This window comes from Triticum urartu, chromosome 5A (assembly GCF_056163025.1).
Source record: "Triticum urartu cultivar PI428250 chromosome 5A, HENAU_Tu73, whole genome shotgun sequence".
NCBI classification, from domain to species: domain Eukaryota; kingdom Viridiplantae; phylum Streptophyta; class Magnoliopsida; order Poales; family Poaceae; genus Triticum; species Triticum urartu.
Window position 1 is genome coordinate 627,253,090 of NC_141877.1, and position 14,855 is coordinate 627,267,944.

At 48.9% G+C, this 14,855-nt stretch overlaps 3 protein-coding genes and 1 long non-coding RNA gene across 5 annotated transcripts; 1 reads left to right on the top strand and 3 right to left on the bottom strand.

Moving 5' to 3' along the window:
• Window positions 1-1,676: 1,676 nt before the first annotated feature.
• Window positions 1,677-2,517, bottom strand: LOC125506277 (uncharacterized). The gene has a single exon (XM_048671129.2). The coding sequence runs from the start codon at window positions 2,391-2,393 to the stop codon at window positions 1,884-1,886; it is 510 nt and encodes a 169-aa protein (XP_048527086.1). The 5' UTR covers window positions 2,394-2,517; the 3' UTR covers window positions 1,677-1,883.
• A 5,248-nt stretch (window positions 2,518-7,765) lies between these two features.
• LOC125506278 (uncharacterized) lies at window positions 7,766-8,752 on the bottom strand. Its single transcript, XM_048671130.2, has one exon. It carries the CDS (start codon window positions 8,539-8,541, stop codon window positions 8,053-8,055), a length of 489 nt encoding a protein of 162 aa, XP_048527087.2. The 5' UTR covers window positions 8,542-8,752; the 3' UTR covers window positions 7,766-8,052.
• A 1,631-nt stretch (window positions 8,753-10,383) lies between these two features.
• LOC125506279 (uncharacterized) lies at window positions 10,384-11,744 on the top strand. 2 transcript variants are annotated; one of them, XR_007282615.2, is made up of 2 exons: window positions 10,384-10,938; window positions 11,078-11,744. It is a non-coding gene; the product is annotated as an uncharacterized LOC125506279 (long non-coding RNA). The 2 variants fall into 2 exon arrangements; XR_007282614.2 differs by having other exon boundaries at window positions 10,384-10,750.
• A 1,487-nt stretch (window positions 11,745-13,231) lies between these two features.
• Window positions 13,232-14,122, bottom strand: LOC125506280 (uncharacterized). The gene has a single exon (XM_048671131.2). It carries the CDS (start codon window positions 13,951-13,953, stop codon window positions 13,417-13,419), a length of 537 nt encoding a protein of 178 aa, XP_048527088.1. The 5' UTR covers window positions 13,954-14,122; the 3' UTR covers window positions 13,232-13,416.
• Between the last annotated feature and the right edge of the window lie 733 nt (window positions 14,123-14,855).

Sequence of the window (14,855 nt, forward strand, 5' to 3'; positions counted from 1 at the left end):
TCATCGTCCACTGATCGATGATGACACCGGCCGTACTCTGCCGTCTCTCCCAATAAATAATTGTAGTAGTAGTAGTAGTATTACCATCCCGTGTGACTAGAAAGTGTAATTTCACACTTCCCCTGTAAAGATACTTGTCGTCTAACCAATCCAAAACGTTAAACCTGGATATATATGCATGGGTCAGGACTCTGCGTCTATGACCAGTTTGGATGCATGCATGCCCAGGACGTCGGCATGTCGACATTAGCTTTTACGCGGCCAATGACAAGCTTAACCGCGTCAACTGTCCAGACTCAGGCATATAGTTTGAATAGAGACGTCATTCATGTAATTATTGGATCATGCACAACGAAACTTGTCCGAACCTGTCTAGCATATATCTATCCAAGAAGTAAGTAAAGTGTTCTCACTGCACACACTTGGGACACAAAATCAGTGGCGGCGCCAGCGCGAAAATGATGTACACAGGACGTCATCTTGCATTCATGCATGATGCAACGTAGCTAGTACTGCTTTTATTTTCTCTGTTGCAAACGTTCTTTGACGCGACAACTGTGCATGTGTTTTCTTAAAAATTACGTTTAGACGTATCATATTTTTATAGATGGCAGAAATAAGTTACAAGAAGATTACACTCATTGCGAACAACAAGTGTAGTGCAAACTCCACACCAAGGCCCCCGAAGAGGCGAAGACAAGCCACCACAAACATTACAACCACAACACATGATGCCTACCCTAAACCGAAAGACAAAGCCACGTCTCTACCAAGACCGGACGCCACAAAGACAACGCACCACCAAGACTTTCCTAATCAACGCACCGTTCACCCATGAATGCCTAAAAGAAGATAGCGAGTAGGTGGCGGGACTTGGTTGGTCTTGAGCAAGGCATCATCTTGGGACACCAATGATGGCGTACATGGCGCCCCTAAAGCTTCATCTAGGGCAGCAACGAGGACCGAAGGACCGCAAAAGGACCTTCTCATCGAGTCTCCATTAACAATGTTCCCAACAAAGGTACAACGTCAAGAACGTCATCATCGCTGATTCGAAACCGAACCTAGGCTTTCGCCTGGAGACAACAACCACCAACACCAATGCGAGGGGGGGAGATGCCGACACCACCTCGGTGACGCCTCCAAGGAGAGGAAAGACACCCACGGGCGCCGGCACCACCGGAACCGACCGAAGAGGGGGAGAACCTTCGTCCGTAACATCGCACATCTCCAACCCCGCCCATTGGATTGGGGCAACACCGTCCAAGTTGGATCAAATCGATGCCACCGCAGCACCTCGTCGTTGTAGCAGAACGCCGCGGTCCATCACCAATCCGCACAACAAGAGGACGCAGACCAACTCCCACCTCCAGCACAACCGAGAGCCCGCAGACACGAGCCATCAATCTCCAGCCGCACCTTCCCGGCCACCGCCACCGCCGGCGGCTGTCGCGCAACCTCCAGGCAGACAACCACACCACTATCCAGTGTATATGTACGTACGTAGCACCAGGGTGTCCGCACCAACACGACGGGGCCGTATGTGTACATAATGAGTCAATGCCGTGGCCGCTGCCGACGAGCTAAAACGGAACCACCGCGGCCAGCCGGGAAGTTTCATTGAATCATTGCTAAAGAGATTCATGACATCATTGCATTCGCAGGAGCTGCCGGGATGGTCGAATTAACAAAAAATCGTTTTCTTAATTTCGAGTGACCAACGAATGAACGACGATCCAGACCGAGCAAAATTTCCAATAACCGAAACTCTAACAAGCTAGCTATAGCTATGAATTCGTAATACAAGATCGACCAACGAACCTATATATGTACACGTCCATTCACGCATTAGGAAACAAAACAAAGCGTATCTGCTTTCCAGCCTAGACGAACAGCTCGAGCAAGACCGGGGGCTGGTCGGCGGCGGCATGATGCCCCGCCACATCCTGATCCGGCAGCAGCGCGACCCCGCGATCGTCGGCGCCGCGCGGTGCCATCTGCTCACGGTGCCGCCTCATGTGCCCCCCGAGCGCCTGGCCCGTCTCGAAGCCGAGTCCGCAGATGTGGCACTCGTGTTGTTTCTCCTCACGCCTTTTCCGTTCCTTGATGGCTCTGGCGACGCCGACGCCGAGCTCCAGCCCGTGGCGGCCGCGGAGGTGGCTGGTCCGGTGCCCGCCCAACGCCTGGAACGACGGGAAGGCCCGCCCGCAAGTCTTGCACACGAACTCCCCCTCCCCCGACGTCGCCACCACGGCACCCCGCTTGCGCTTGGCCTGCGCACCGGCACCCGAATCGGCCGACGTTACGGAAGACGTCGAGGAGTCCGGGCTCAGCGACAACGCCAACGACACGGTTGGCTCCTCCTCCCTCCCGCGCTTCATCCCAGCTCCCATGGATTCACTTGTGGATTTTGATCCCTCGATTTCCCGTCCTTCGTAGGCTTCCACAGCTTAGCTTGGTGTCGTGCGAGAGATGCCCCCGCAAAGAAAGAAGAAGAAGCGAGGAGAAGGAATGTTGATCGGCCGGGGCGGCGTAGTTATATATAGGTTTACGACGCGGTAGCTTGGGTGCCAAGTTGGTGGGGTCTGGCAGACGAACCGCCATTTTGTTTGCTTCGGCTGAGAAGCAACCGAGATACATCATCAATCTACTCCACACTAAGTAAACTAGTACTAGGATGTTAGTATTTGTGATGACACCGCACGGCGTAATTTAGAACTTACCGAGTGCGCAGCTTGGATTCTATATTAAGTAAGTAAACCAAATGCTCCATCACCCGTATGCCCCTTAAAAACAAGTGCTTGTAATTACCTTGCCGCGTGAGTACATGGTTTGCATACAACTTGCCTGTAAAAATACCCAATATCTAATCAGTCCAAAACTGCTAGTTCAGATACATACATGCATGCATTGTGAAGACTCGCCCGTATCGAATCAATCTGTGGTTGAGATGGTTAGGTGGGCAGTGGTATCCCCAACCCATCAGGGTTCAAATCCTGGTGCTCGCATTATTCTTGTATTTATTTCAGGATTTCCGGCGATGCGTTTTCAGTGGGAGGAGACGTTCCCGTCGACGACGAGGTGCCTACGGTGACTTCGTAAATCTCAAGATGATGTGCCGGCTCAATCTTTCGGAGGTGCTCATAGGGATAGGATGTGCGTGTATGCGTTCATAGGGATGAGTATATGCGCGTGTATATGAGCGCTTGTGTATATGTGCGTTCATAGGGATTAGTTTTCTTTTCTTCTTCAGAAAACGTTAACATGTGGTGTCAGTTTTCAGAAAACACTGACCGCTCAGTAAGTGCATATTGGCACAGTTTCTGATGGATGATGCCCACTGTAAGTGTTGACCTGGCAAACAAAGCATGACGCTGTTGACCTGGCCGTTAAACTAAAAGAAGGGGTCACCGGTCAACGTCTCATGCGCCTCATGACACGGCATGGGTGCTACTGCCACCGGGCAAAGGAGAGGGAGCCGAGGCAGGTCAACGGTGAGCAGCACCGCTCCAGCTCCGGCGAGCATCGGGGCACCAGATCCCGCCTGAATCCATGGTGCGCCGCCGGCGGCCGCTTCATCTTCCCAGACCGCCGCTGGGATCTGGCAAAGCCAGACAACCGCTGCTCGACCGCCGGTGCCAGAAGCTTCGCCTACAACCATGGTGAGCAGGAGGAAGCGACCGACATCGTGGGTGTGAAGCAGGCGACCGATCTGGAGGCACAGAGGAGGGCAGAGCGAGTCGTGCTCGGGCGGACAAGCGTGCGCGGAAGGAACAGGTGGAAGCCCAGATCGAGTTGGGACTAGCGTCAACATGGGACGATGAAGATCCTAGCTGGCTCGACGCGTTTACGTCGTCGGACTACGCCACCGAGAAGGACGAGGAGTAATTTATTTTAGCATCGCTTTATCTATTTTTATTTAGCATCGTATGAACTGGCTTTTGGTTCGGGGAATTATGCTATGAAATTTGAACTATGTGTTGTTTCATATATTTTTTCTATGTGTTGTTCAAAAAAGTTCCAAGCGCCGGCTGACCGCGCGCTGGATTTTACCGTGCCTGGTGAAGCGCTATAGCGGCGCGCTAAATTTTGCAGCTCCTAGTAAAGCAACCACCCACCTACGTGCAGTAAAACGCTATTTCCGTGCTGCAAATTTTTTTTAGGCGCTGTTGAAGATGCTCTTACTGGCAGTGAAATGTGAATTGATGCCCATGTGACAAATACAAGTCTTGTTGGCTAAGAAAATCTTGATGAACAGCTACTGCACCTCCAATTGTATCATGTGCATCGAAGCATCACTGTGCCCAACACACAGTCCGTCAATGGGACTGAGAGGAAATTGCCTAGCACGTCGCTTTCGCAATGTGCAGTGCACCTGACGATGTCTGCATGTAGTATGTGCAACAGCGTCGCGGTTTCTTGCAGGGTTACGTTGACGTGGACCAGGAAGCGGTCAGCCTCGCGGAAGCAGCACCAGGAAGATTCTGGTTGGGTTTTTGTGATGGATCGGCGTTGCGTGGGCACAAGATAACGAAACCGACTATGGCGCTGCTTTCGTTCAATCACTTTTTGTTAGCGGAGTGGTGTAAGTACATACTCCCGCCGTCACAAAATAAATGTCTCAAGTTTGTACAAAGTTGTATTAAAGTTAACACACTTATTTTAAGACGGAGCGAGTACTATTTAGTGTACTTGGAAAAGTTCCCTTTCCCGGAGAGCGAGAGCGAGTAATCACCGACGTACGTCGCCGCACATGCATGATGCACACGCCACATAGGACATAGAGCTTTGTATCTGCCCGTCTATTTGGCTAGTCCGTTGTGAGGCTGTCCTTAGTGGGCAATATCATAAGTTAGCATCATATGCATATGATAGTATGTCATGACTACAAGTACTACACCGGGCTCAAGTACCAGTGAAGCAGCTGAAGCAGGCCAGTCCAAGAGGAAGAAACGGCCCAATCTCCACTTCCACCTTGAGACCCAGGACATGTAATATAGGGCCGTGCGGCCAACGTGTGGGGGGTATCGATGAACTATTGGATGTATCGCTTTCCCCCTTCCCATTCTCCTCCTCTGAACCTTAGTTGGTATCCATGAGCTATTGGATGTATCACTTTCCCCTTCTCCTCCTCTGACCCTAGTTCTTCCTCGTCCCTACCCCAATTCCTCTGATCTACCCCAGATCCTTCCTTTGTATCGGAACATTGTACTAGATTGAGAAGAGGAACGCAGCATATGGTATCAAATTTGCCGGATTACCTCGAAAAACCCACACCCACATACACCACGCGTCAGCAGCTGCAATCCTTGGATATGGAGTAGAAGGTGGAGGAGTTGGCGGCGGTGCTCAAGTCGATTAATCTTGCTTATCCTTATCAATTAACTAGTGGGAACTATATAAAGTTCAGTTATAAGTTGGTGGCTAAGGAGTGATAAAATGCAACTCGTAACTAATTTGGAAATAGAGGAGGAAACCTTTGATGGGACTAAGAAACCTACCATACCCAAATTCTCTTTCGTAACAACTAGATAGCATGTTCTCTTGATGTGTTTTGACTTGGGTCTCCTCCTACCTTGGTAAGCGAGACCCCATCTAACTACTTTACGTTTCATCATATCACAATTGCGGGGAGGAGCAACGACTTTAAAGAGCTCAGAAGGTGGTTCAGAGAAAGAAGATTTTTCGTGATTGGATAAATCAAATGCATTGGATATTCCGTGGTACAAGAATAGAATTGTGCAACCTTCATGTATGATTTTCATCGATAAACTTCTACCATGTTAACCTCAACACCGTACTTGCGGCCATCAAGGTTTCGAAGCTTCAAAAACTTGTTGTGGTGCCAAGGGCGACAGAGATGTTTTCCCGATAGTCAGAGATGTTTTCAAGGGAATCTGCAACTTGCCATCAGTTGGCCCATGCTTAACGTACAGCCACAGTATACCATTCGTCATGTTTGCTTATTCTCACCATTATTTAACATCAGTACAGACGCAAACGGTCATACATACCTGCATACACTCATCCCTACGAACGCACACACGCACACACGCATACTCTATCCGTATGAGCACCTTCAAGAGACTGAGTCGGCATGTCATCTTGAAATTTACGAAATCGCCGTAGGAGCCTAGTCGTCGACGGAAACGTCTCCTTTCACTGAAAGCGCATCGCCGGAAATCCTGAAATAAATCCAAAAATAATGCGAGCATCAGGACTTGAACCTTAGTGGGCTGGAGATATCATTGTCTCTAACCATCCAACCATGGGTTGGTTCGCTTGCTTACTTTCATTTGGCCAGCTGCATGCGAAACATGCATGCCCACTAATGTATACATGTACGTACACGTCCACACCAACACGATACGGCCATATGCAGGTACGTAATCAGTCAATGCCGTGGCCATTACGTACGACATGTACTAGGAGTCTAGGAAGCAGCAGCTGATATAGCTCGCCGCTCTCTCGATCGATCTAAAATCTATAGTAAAACTTAACCACCCTGCCGGCCGGGGAGTTTGCATTCGCAGGAGCGGGATGGTCGAATGAACAAAATTATTATCTTTAGCTTTTTTTTTTAAACGTGGTCCCTTAGAGATCGATTCTTTGTTTCGAGTGACCAATGAATGAACGATGCAGACCAAGCAAAATTCCAATAACCAAAACTCTAACAAGCTAGTACTAGCTATGAATTAGTAATTACAAGATCGGCCAATAACCTATATGAGTATTTACAGAGTCAATTACACTGGTGGTGCTAGAACTTGGCGTAAACAGTCACTTTAGTGCTAGAACTTGCGGCATACATTAAAATGGTGCAAAAACTTGGCTTGAGCGTGCAAATACGGTGCAAATCTCGTTTGTATACTCCGGCGAAGCTGACGAGGCATGACAGCATGGCATAGGGCCTGCTGTTAGTGACTATGGTGAAGATTGGGCGTGTGGTGTTCTCTTTAAAAAAAAAACTCAATTTTTTTATTTTTTCTCACGTAAAGGCCCCTGTGAGGTGTACAACAACTGCATGTATGGCATTGGGTGGTCCCACCTGTCAGCCCACATCACAAATTTTATTAAAACAACATAAAAACATTAAAGCTTGCACAATTTTATATACAAAATGAATATTTTATTAAAAGAACTTGTACATTTTTTAACTGATATGATAATTTTTAAATACACATATTTCCTAAAATTACTTTTATATTTTATTTAATATGAAAAAACTTTTTAATTATACAATTAATTCGTAATTTAATTTCATTGATTTTTAAAAATTAATAGATGAGCAATGTTTTAGTCTAATATATTTATTTATATGTATATTATTTATAATTACAATTTACATTTCTTTACAACTTTTGGAAAGTGAAAAAAAAACATAAACTGTAGCCCAGGAGCACGTTCTGTTATAGACATAGTCTGTAGCAATTATATTTACACATGTGAGTACATAGTTGGAGTGGCACGCCCCCCTAATTGTTTTAGTTGGGTAGCCGGCTTGAAACACCATGCGCGTATTCCTTTTTATGATTAAGATTCTTTCGTTATATAACTTAATTCAAATATATAAAACGTATGCCCCTATGTCGTGATGTGAGCTCTTGACTGATGGTTAGCTGCGCGTTATGTTTAGACTGAGGTTACTGGTACGAATCCCTCGGCTGCATATTTTTCATTCTAATAAAATTTGTGATGTTTTGCTGACAAGTGAGACCCACCGGATGCAATACATCTGACAGGGGCCTTTTTGTGAGAAAAAAATAATAAAAAACCGAGATTTTTTTGGAAGTCACTGACAGCGGGCCCTATGCCACGCTGTCATGCCTTGTCAGCATCGCAGCCGTATGCAAACGAGATTTGCACCGTATTTGCACGTTCGAGCCAAGTTTTTGCACCACTTTAATGTATGCTGCAAGTTCTAGCACTAAAGTGACCGTTTGCGACAAGTTCTAGCACCACCGGTGTAATTGACTCGTATTTACATGTCTATTCACGCACGCATTATATAAGGAAAGAAAACGTATGTATCTTCCTTCTTTCCAGCTCTGCCTAGACAAACAGCTCGAGCAAGCCCGGCGGCTGGTCGTCGGCGGCCGAGGTCTGGTGCCCCGCCTCCTGATCCGGCAGCACCGCAACCCTCCGGTCGTTTGCGCCGCTAAGTGCCATCTCCTCGCGGTGCCGCCTCATGTGTCCCCCCAGCGCCTGGCCCATCTCAAACCCGAGCCCGCAGATGTGGCATTCGTGCCGCTGCTTCTTCCGTTCCTTGATTGCCCTGGCGACGCCGACGCCGAGCTCCAGCCCGTGGCCGCCGCGGAGATGGCTGGTTCGGTGCCCGCCCAGCGCGTGGAACGATGCGAAGGCCCGGCCGCATGTCTTGCACACGAACTCCCCCTCTCCCGACGTCGCCACCACGGCGCCCTTCCTGCGCTTGGCCAGCGCACCGCCGCCCGAGTCGGAAGACGCCGAGTCTGTGCTGAGGGACAGCGCTAGCGACACGGTTGGCTCCTCCTCCCTCGCATGCTTCATCCCAGCTCCCATGGAGTCGTTTGTGGACTTTGATCCCTCGATTTCCCGTCCTTCTTAGGCTCCCACGGCTAAACTTGCTGTCCTGTGAGAGAAGACGCGAGAAGGAATGTTGATCGGCGGGGCGGCCTAGTCATATATATAGGTTTACGGCGCGGTAGCTTGGGTGCTTGGCATGCTTGGAATTACACCTTGCCGCGTGAGTACATGGTTTGCGTACTTGCCTGGAAAAACTACTCAATATCTAATCAGTCCGAAACTGCTAGCTTCAGAGGGTGTTTGTTTTCAGGAATTTATTGGTCTAGGGACTTAAATAAATTCCTATAAGTCCCATCTAAATCAAACAGGAGGGACTTATAGGGACTTAAAGTGGACATTTAGGACTTATGGGATAAGACTCTCAAGGAGGGACTTATAGTTGTAATATGGCCTTATAGAGACTTATAAGTCTCGAGAACCAAACATGTAGAGACTTTTTAGAAACTTGGGACTTATAAGTTGGGACTAAAAAAAGTCCTACGACTTATGAACTAAACAAGGCCTCAGATATATATACATGCATGCATGGTGAAGACTTGGTCGTTAACCTGAAGGTTCGTTCGATGCCCAGGACATGGACTTCATGCCTCTCCAATTGATTGGCTTCAGTTTGAATAGGAATAACCGTGTCAATTATTGCACCTTGTCTTTATCCAAACCTGCATAATGCATGGACGAAACTTGTGCGAATCAGCTGGCCAGTACTATCCAATAACCAACTTGGAGCAACGTCGCTTGGGACATGAAGTAAGCCAGATTAGCACATGTAGGTCAGGTGACGCGCCCGTACTGCATGCAAGGGGCCGGCTTCCAGAGCGAAGAAACAAAAGCTAAACCCTTGGACAGATCGGTCAGCATCATTTTGGTCTGGGTTTGGAGGCCATCTTGGGGTCACGATTGCATAAGCACGTACCGTTTACATCCATCAATGGATCCTTCCCGGCCATAAGCATCGTACCGTTTACACGTTGGAAGCTCGGCGGTGGTCAAATGCGTGCGTGCTTAACTGCCACTAGAACTACCGCTTGGCGAGCTGCGAAATACGAGTGTTACGCGTCCACACGTGACACGGCCGATGGGTGCTTAAGCGCGCGACTTCCAGAGAACAAGTAAACACAAACCACCACATGGTCACGATTGCATACCACGCGATGCGTGCATGCGCGACTACATGTGGGAGCTTGATCGACCCAGCACATATGAATCCACACAAACCTGTCTTTGGTCATTGGTCAACTCTTAACCGCCACGAGTCAACAACCCTATCGTCTAGAAAGCAAGTGGATACCTCTAAGAAAAATGTATGAATACCTCTACCGCTCACACTTGCTGGCAGTAGGTGACAAACGCAAGTCTTGTTGGTCAAGACAATCTTGCTTGATGACCGATTAATCTACTTAAGCACCTCAGATTCGATCATGCGCGTCGATCGAAGCATCTCTGTCGCCCACACACACTTAAAAAGTTAAAATATCTTCTTAATCTTGATCGAAGCTTATGCTTTGGAGACGGAGTCCGTCAATGGAACGAGAGGAAATTGCCTAGCACGTCACTCTCGAGATGTGTAATGCACCTGACCTGACGGTGTATGTGCAACAACGTCGCAGTTTCTTGCGGGGCTGCACCAGGGAGCAGTCTGCGTATGGCCGACCAACCTTGCAGAAGTAGCACTGGGATTTGGGTTGGGATTTTGTAATGGATCTGCATGCATGTGCACAAAGCTACACGAGACTGATTAGGTGCTGCTTTGGACGTTTAATCACTTTTTCTTAAGGAAAACTCTTCGGGACGGCACGCCGGCCGAATTTTCGACCGGTCTCGAGAGCCACGTCAACGGAAACACCCCCCACACAAGACGTGTGTAGGTGGGCCTCACACAACTGTCCCGAATCTTATTCTTATCCTTTCTTCTACCTTCAGCCCCATCTCTCTCCGCGCCGTGCTTCTTCTTTTCCTTTCCCCCGCGCTGCCTTCGGCCGGTGGGTGCTGCCTTCTGGGTGCTGCCGTCTGTGTGCTCCGCCGAGCCAGGGGACTGCCCGACTACTCGCCGAGTTATGGGACTGCCTGACTACTGCCGACCGGCGCCCGCTGCCATGAAAAAGGGTTGCAGCAAATTACATCGCCGGTCGTATCAAAAAATGAAGACGGTTGCAGCAAAACATCGTCAGAGTCGTCATCTGTCGCAGTTAAGACACGAAGCTTGAAGCTTTTTTCAATACCGGTTGTAGCTTTTGTAACCGCTGGTTGCAACTTTTTGTTCTCATCCATGGCTTTCAGCTCTATGGTTGAAGCTTTTTTTTATCACCGGATGAAGCTTTTTTCATCGCGATACGAAGCTTTTTTGGTCACTGGTTGCTACTTTCCGGCCGGCGGGTAAGCTGCTATCGTCAATTGGTCTTTCATCTTTTTTGCTACCATTGTTTTCGCGTTTGCTGGAAGCATCACATTTTATTTGCTACCACCGTTGTTATTGGATGTGAACCACGGGGCGTCGTCGCCATTGATTCTGCAGGGGCGAGGGAGAGGTGAGGGGATGGGCAGCACAGGTGAGCAGCGGAGCTGCAACCAACAGCTCAAAAGGCGACGGGCGACAACGGCGATGGGCGACGGCGAGGCAATTCGGCGGGAGGTGACCGGCGAAGACGCGGGAGGCGACCGGCTTCGAGGTTGGTCGTTTGCTCGTTTACGGTGAGCGCCGGCGGCGCCGCTGCACTGTTTCCCGCGGGCCTCGTCAAATTTGGTTTTGAAAAAAAAAACAGAAGCCCCAATCCAACGGCAACACTTGTCGCATCGGGTGGCTGGGGCTAGACCGGCGGAACTGTTCGGCCGCCTATCACTGCCCTTTTTTTAATGGTGTGTGGTGTAATTAGTACTTGGAAAAGGTTCTTTTCTTCATGGAGGGAGAGCACGTAAGCACCGACGTACGTCGCGGTACATGCACGACGCACACCTCTCAGATAGGACCTGAAGCTTTGTATCTACCCGTCTACTTGGCTACTCAGCTGATGGACAGATAGTAAATGGATTTCGATGACACCGTACATACAGTACCGCGTAACTTACCCAGTAAACTGAGTGCTGCACCAAATAGTATTGTATACCGTGTGAGTGCTACTCTGCGCACTAGCTTCTCCACCAGTAATGGTACTTATCCAGTGAATCCAAAACCGTTAGATTTACACATATGCACGGGTCAAGTCGCTTCGTCTTTGATCAGATTGGATGCCGAGGGCACGGACATGACCGGCAGATTCATCTTTTCGATGCCAGTTTGGACACTAGTGTCCACTGTCCATACTTGAGAGATAGTTGGACAGAGATATACTTCTTGTACTTATCCGATCATACATGAAATTTGTCCGAACCTGCAGTCCAGCATATATCTAAGAATTAACTAACTAGTAGTACACGCGTTGTCACTGCTCACTTGGGGCACAAGTAGACTACTCGGAACATGTACTCCAGGTCAGATGCAGTGAACGAAACTGAAGTGGAAGGTCCATCAGCATCTGGTTCTGGCCCCAGTCAAGGCGTAAGCAAATAGCTCAATAATCTACTCCCTCCATTTCATAATATAAAAACGTTTTTAATATGAAATATTTTTAACACTGCGTTTTTTACACCACATTAGTGTCAAAAAGCTCTTATATTATAGGACAGAAAGAGTAATTGCTTGTGGGCGTTGCATGGGCATGGAGGTCAGAGAAGTCCTATTGGCCGGCACCGCTAGGGTATACCTCGCCTCCATGCATGTTTTAACAGGCACAGATGGGAAGTTTGTAATATGTGTGTGTCCGAACGAACAGTAAACGTGTTCAAACAAGCGGCCTTCGATCGTGCTAACTAGTCAGTATCAGCTATGGAAATATAGGTGACCCGTGTGGCGCAGCAAATGGAACACTGCCGGCCTGGAGCATCGATACGCCACATACACCGATCATATTCGTCGAACTGCAATCTGATGACTGATCGATAAGAACATTTTGAGATCAAATTGTTGAATGAAGAAACGGATTTTCCTCGGGACCGTCTATGCATCAATTAACTGAAAAAAACTGCATCAGTCACTTTGATCCAGGGCCCTTAAATCTTCATCCAACGGTCGAGAACATATCACATCACTGTTCATCTTCTACCTCCGGCCATTCTTCCTCCCTGCCCCGCCCTCCCCTCTACCTCCCCCACCGCCATGTTGGCCGCAGCCCCGGCCATCCCTCTAAGCTCCACCTCACCCAAAAACAATTCCGATGATCCCCTGCACCCCCACCCCCTAAGATAGATAATGGGGTCATGGCTCCGCCCTAAGATAGATAGTGGGGTTCTCTTCTCCGGCGAGGTCCGGCGTGAAGGAACGAAGGAAGGAAGGAAAGAGGTGACTGGCGCGAGGAAGAATTTCAGGTACCTGACGAATAGCAAAACAGATTTTCCTCTGAGTCGCCAACGAAATTGATGAATCCCGTCCAAAGGCGTATATGGTTCAAAAACTGAAAGATCCATAGCAAAATTCACCAATGTTCAAAAACGCTAACAATCTCTACCTGTGCGTAGTATATACTCTCTCAGTTCCTAAATATAGGACTTTTTAGGGATTTCAAATGCGGATTACATACGAAGCGAAATGTGTGAATCTACACTGTAAAATACATCCACATACATATATAGCATGTATTAAAATCTCTACAAAGTCTTATATTTATTTAGAAACGGAGGGACCAGTATAGTATGAATTTCGTGTTTACAAGATCGAACAGCGAACCTGTATATCTCATTCGAATCAAACACATTTACAAGTGCACCACGCATCAATGAAGAAACGAAAACGTATCGTCTTCCTTCTTTCCAGCAAGCTACCTAGACAAACAGCTTGAGCAAGACAGGCGGCTGGTTGGCAGTGGCCTGCTGCCCCGTCACCACCTGACCCGGCAGTAGCGCGACGCTGCGCCACACCCACTGGTCGTCGTCGTCGCCGCCGCCGCGCAGAGCCATCTCCTCGCGGTGACGCCTCATGTGTCCCCCGAGCGCCTGGCCCGTCTCGAACCCCATGCCGCAGATACTGCACTCGTGCTGCTTGTTCTCCCGTCTTCTCCGTTCTCTGATGGCCCTGGCGATGCCGACGCCGAGCTCCAGCTCGTGGCGGCCCCGAAGGTGGCTCGTCCGGTGCCCGCCGAGCGCCTGGAAGGACGCGAAGGCACGGCCGCACGTATTGCACACGAACTCCCCCTCACCCGAAGTCGCCACCATGGCGCCCCTCTCGCGTCGCCGTGCTTTCTTTGCCGGTGACCCGGCCGAGTCCGCTGACGTTGTGGACGACGTTGATGAGTCCGTGGTCAGTGCCAGCGCCAGAGACAATACCTCCTTGTTCCTCGTGCGCTTCATCCCCGCTCCCATGGTGTTTGATCCTCCGATTTCTTGTCCTTTGTATAGACTTCGCTAGCTTGGTTGTGGAGTTGATATGGCATATGGGTGGCTCACGTTATATAGGTACGTGGGTGTGGAGTTGCTAGGGGCTGGCAAACTAAACGCATCTAGCTTGCTGCAACTGGAAAGCTACCAAATAAAATAGTGTATAACAATGTATTCTACTCCTAAAGTAAACTATAGTACGTACTACTCGCTGATGATGGTACCGCACCGCGTAATTTATATACCGAGTGTGCAGCTTGGATCCTATCTCAACTAAACAAATAAGGTCTCAACCGTGTCCCCCTAAAAAGGTTACTAGTTACATAAGTATGTACCTTGCCGCGTGAGTACAATGTTTAGTTTGCGCACTTGCCAGTAATAAAGATACTAATCAGTTCAAAACTTTTAGATTCAGATATGTACGGGGAAGGATGTTCTCTTGGTCTTTTTCACCAAAGTTGGATGCCAATATATGGACATGTCGACAACTTAACTAAGTAACCGTGTTATGAGAGGCAATCAGGCAAGCACAACCGTATCAACACGGCCGAGAGACTCGAGAGATATAGTCCAAAGAGACATCGTCTTCCTGTACTTTCTTTATAGTTCACATCGTGCCCCGAGACATAGACGAAATTTGTCCGAACCAGCGTTCCAGTATCTAAGAAGGAGCAACAACACTTGGGACACACGTAAACTAGCACATAGAATCAGTACGTACAAACATTTTTTCTCCATTGTAACCCCCCGCTCACGCCAGCCCCCCCCCCCCTCCCCCCCCCCCCCCCCCCCCCCCCCGTCGCCCTTCTCCTCCTTCCACCCCGCTGCCGCCGGAGGAAGCCGCCGAGTAAATCCAGATCGGTGGACGGCGGTGACGAGCTCTCGTC

Bases quoted from the DNA above. Each gene is read 5' to 3' on its own strand.
- LOC125506278 (XM_048671130.2), bottom strand. From the start codon at position 8,541: ATGGGAGCTGGGATGAAGCATGCGAGGGAGGAGGAGCCAACCGTGTCG.
- LOC125506280 (XM_048671131.2), bottom strand. From the start codon at position 13,953: ATGGGAGCGGGGATGAAGCGCACGAGGAACAAGGAGGTATTGTCTCTG.
- LOC125506277 (XM_048671129.2), bottom strand. From the start codon at position 2,393: ATGGGAGCTGGGATGAAGCGCGGGAGGGAGGAGGAGCCAACCGTGTCG.